Source organism: Eurypyga helias, unplaced genomic scaffold, assembly GCF_000690775.1.
Source record: "Eurypyga helias isolate BGI_N326 unplaced genomic scaffold, ASM69077v1 scaffold26778, whole genome shotgun sequence".
Classification (NCBI taxonomy): domain Eukaryota; kingdom Metazoa; phylum Chordata; class Aves; order Eurypygiformes; family Eurypygidae; genus Eurypyga; species Eurypyga helias.
Window position 1 is genome coordinate 1,111 of NW_010265370.1, and position 3,468 is coordinate 4,578.

At 54.2% G+C, this 3,468-nt stretch overlaps 1 protein-coding gene across 1 annotated transcript in view; it reads left to right on the forward strand.

Annotated features, from left to right (window-relative positions):
- The window catches only part of LOC104513395 (cullin-9-like), a gene marked incomplete at its 3' end in the record, with an annotated part of 4,523 nt that extends 1,082 nt beyond the window's left edge, over positions 1 to 3,441 (forward strand). Inside the window, exons 2-3 of the mRNA XM_010156726.1 lie at positions 2,638 to 2,792; positions 3,155 to 3,441. Coding sequence (XP_010155028.1) covers positions 2,638 to 2,792; positions 3,155 to 3,441 — 442 coding nt within the window. The remainder of the gene's footprint in view (positions 1 to 2,637; positions 2,793 to 3,154) is intronic.
- Positions 3,442 to 3,468: the final 27 nt, after the last annotated feature.

Here is a 3,468-nt window from a genome sequence, read left to right on the forward strand (position 1 = left end):
CTGATGGGGGATATGGATTTCCCTGTTGTCGTGGTGTAGCCCCAGCCAGCAGCTAAGCACTGCACAGCTGCTCGCTCATCTCCTTCCTACCCCAGTGGGATGGGGAGAAGAATTGGAGGATTAGACAAGGAAACTAGTGGGTTGAGATAAGAATTCAATAATTGAAAAGAATGACATGAAATAATGATACCAATACCAATAATATGAATATTATTGTTGATAAATACCGACCATACTAATACTACTACTGATACGTAATGGAAATAGTGGAAAATAAATGATACAACTGCTCATCACTTGCTACCCAACACCCAGCCTGTCCCTAAGCTGCCAGAGGGCCAGAGCGAGAGCGAGCCCCAGTGAGCGAGAGGGAGTGAGCCAGACACCAGACCCACCCCAGACCGAGGATGATGTTTTATGGAATGAGATATCCTTGGGGTCAGTTTGGGTCAGCTGTCCTGTGTCCCCTTCCCAGTTTCTTGTAGAGAGCAGTCTGGGAACACAGGGACAGTGTGAGACTGGATACCGACCTTCCTTAGCAGCTCAGCACAACCAAAACAGCTTCACACCAGCCACTGTGGAGAGAATTAACCCTGTCCCAGCGAAACCAGCGCATTCTCCACCCCTTATTTCATACCATTTACGTCCTCCTCGAGTCCCACGCTATCCGATACGTTCTCCTTAACCACCTTCCCATCCCATCCTCCATGGATGTCATTCCCTTAGACTGTGGACCATCTTGGCCAATGTCCATGACATATACATTAGGTTCATTTAGTCCGTGACTTCGGGTTCCATCCGCTGGTGTGGTCGCTCCGGACAGGAGAGGTGGAGCGTTCTGTGGGATGGCTGGGCATCAAAGCCAGCTGGGGTCAGGGCACTGCTGCGCTACTTCCCCTAAGGTTTGTCCTATATTGGTTCAGGTGACTTCTGTAGTAATTCCTGTAGCACACAGCTCAGACCCGGAGTTATGTACAGCAGTTGATGTCCATCATGCAGTGTAAATCACTGGCTATTTTCACCCCAAATCAAATCCCCTTGAGGCACATGTCGCACTTCCACGTCTTCTCTTTACCCCCCAAGTGCTCCCAGGTCCCTTGAGCGAAAGCAATCCCAGGGGTAGGTTTGCCTTTGCCCATGGCAGGGGGAGACTAAAAACCCAGACTGTTTTTAAAGTGCACCACAGGGACTTTATCTCCTTCTACAGTACGGAAAAGTCTTGGTTGGGCAGGGCCAGCCCAATTGGCAGATCCTCTAGTGTTGACTAACCAGGTGGCTTTTGCTAAATGGGTGTTCCAGTTCCTGACTTCACCCCCCGTGGCTCTCAGGGTGGTCTTTAACAGCCCGTTGCACTGTTCGACCTTCCCAGAGGCTGGTGCGTGATAGGGGACGTGATACACCCACTCAATGCCGTGCTTTTTGACCGAGGTGTCTACGAGACTGTTTCGGAAATGAGTCCCATTGTCTGATTCAATCCTTTCCGGGGTGCCCTGTCGCCACAGGGCTTGCCTTTCAAGGCCCAGCATAGTATTTCGGGCAGTGGCATGGGGTACAGGATATGTTTCCAGCCATCCGGTGGTTGCTTCCACCATTGTGAGCACATGGCACTTGCCCTGGCGGGTTTTGGGGAGGGTGATGTAGTCAACCTGCCAGGCTGTCATTGTGATCGGAGTAGCTGCACCGCCCCTTGAGGGGGTTGGAGTAGCTGCAGGTGGTGGTGTGGTGGCATTGTCGGCTGCCGCGTTGTTGGTTGCCAGCTGCGGGCGCTCATGTAGCTGCACTGCCCCTTGCAGGGGTTTGGTTGGCTGCAGTGTCCGTGGTGGGAGTCTGGGTGGCTGCATTGCCTGTGGTGGGGTTTCAGGGAGCTGCACAGTGCCCACATTCACACCAGTAGCAAATGGGGTGGTATTTCTAAACAGTTGTTTAACATTGAGCAGTATCTGGAGAATATGCTGGAGCATGCTGATTCCTAGCGATAGGATGCTCCAAGAGCATGAAAAATAGCCAAAATAATCATACATTGTTGTCATTGGCCTGGTAGAAAAGGGAAAAAAAGTGGGACAATTTCTTCTCCATAGGTCGGGTCCCCAGAAAGGTGAAAGGTGTAATTGTTAAGAGTCTCTAGGAGACGGCACCCGAAGTACCAGGGTGATGATGGTATTGCGTACAGATAGTCCTTGGCTTGATATAAACATACCTTAGCAACAGCTACAAAAATGAGTATCTTATCAGTATTTCTTCTTAGCACAAGAAAAACAGCCTCGTACCAGCTATGGTGAAGAAAATTAACTCTGTCCCAACTAACCAGCACACCTCTCCTAGTGCCCGAGCTCATGTGGCTCTCCAGTGGGGCAGATTTGGGGCTGATTCAGGGTAAAACATACCTGTTTTCTTCCCTGGAACCCTGTTCTGCATTGGTTATTTGGAGTTGCTGCTCTGGGGGAACCTTGCAGCTTCAGGGGCAGGAAAACTGCGGTGTTACTCTGTGGAGCAGCGTGTTGCCAGTCCACATTTAGGAGACAACACAGTTCTGGTTTACCCTGAGCAGCAAAGCTGTTCCTGACTGCAAGTCTTGCGCAGGGAGGGTGGGTGAGGGTTATCTGTAGGGGGCTTGAAGGGTTTCTCTCGTTGTTGCAGGGAGCCGGGCCTACGTCCTGCTGTCCCTGAGCCAGCAGGATGGAATTGAGCAGCACATGGACTTCGACAGTCGCTACACCTTGCTGGAGCTGTTTGCTGAGATGATGTCCTCTGAAGAGCACTGCATGTCCTTTGAGGGGATTCACCTTCCCCAGGTAGCGGCAGGCCCTGCCAGCCCTGGGCTTGTGGTCTTCAGGGGTCAGGAGGGGTGAGAGTGGGGGGCCAGGGTGGGCTGGTGTCCCTGTTTGGGACAGGAGGGCAGTCGGCAGCAGAGCCAGGAGTGGGTGTGGGGAGAGCTGGCACAGGATCTGGGCCTGGCTTGGGGCTGGGGGTGGTGGAGGGGCACGTGAAGAGCCTTGTCTCTGAGCAGGAGGACCAGGGTGGGCTGAGAGGCCTCTGTTGCTGCCTGCTGCTGCGGAGCCATCGCGGGAGCCTGACGGTGTCTGAGCTGGTAGCTCAGAGAGCTGGGGCTGGAGGTGCTCCGCAGGCTGGAGTCTGAGAGCCGTGCTCGTTGCAGATCCCCGGGAAGCTGCTGTTCGCCCTGGTGAAGCGCTACCTGTGTGTCAGTTCTCTCATGGACAAGCTCAGCAGCGACCTGGAGCAGGGAGGGGAGCAGCAGGACTGCGCCGTGCCCAGCCCGCCTCCTGAGGAGAGGAGCCGCCTGAAGCAGGAGTTTGAATTCAGCATGGCTATGGCCAACCTCATCCTGGAGCTGGTGCACGTGATGGGCTGGGACCACGGCCACAAGCCGGAGCCGCTGCCCCAACGGGAGCTGCAGCCTCGCGCCACCCGCTCCATCTTCCAGCACGGGGCCACATCCTGCCCCGCTGC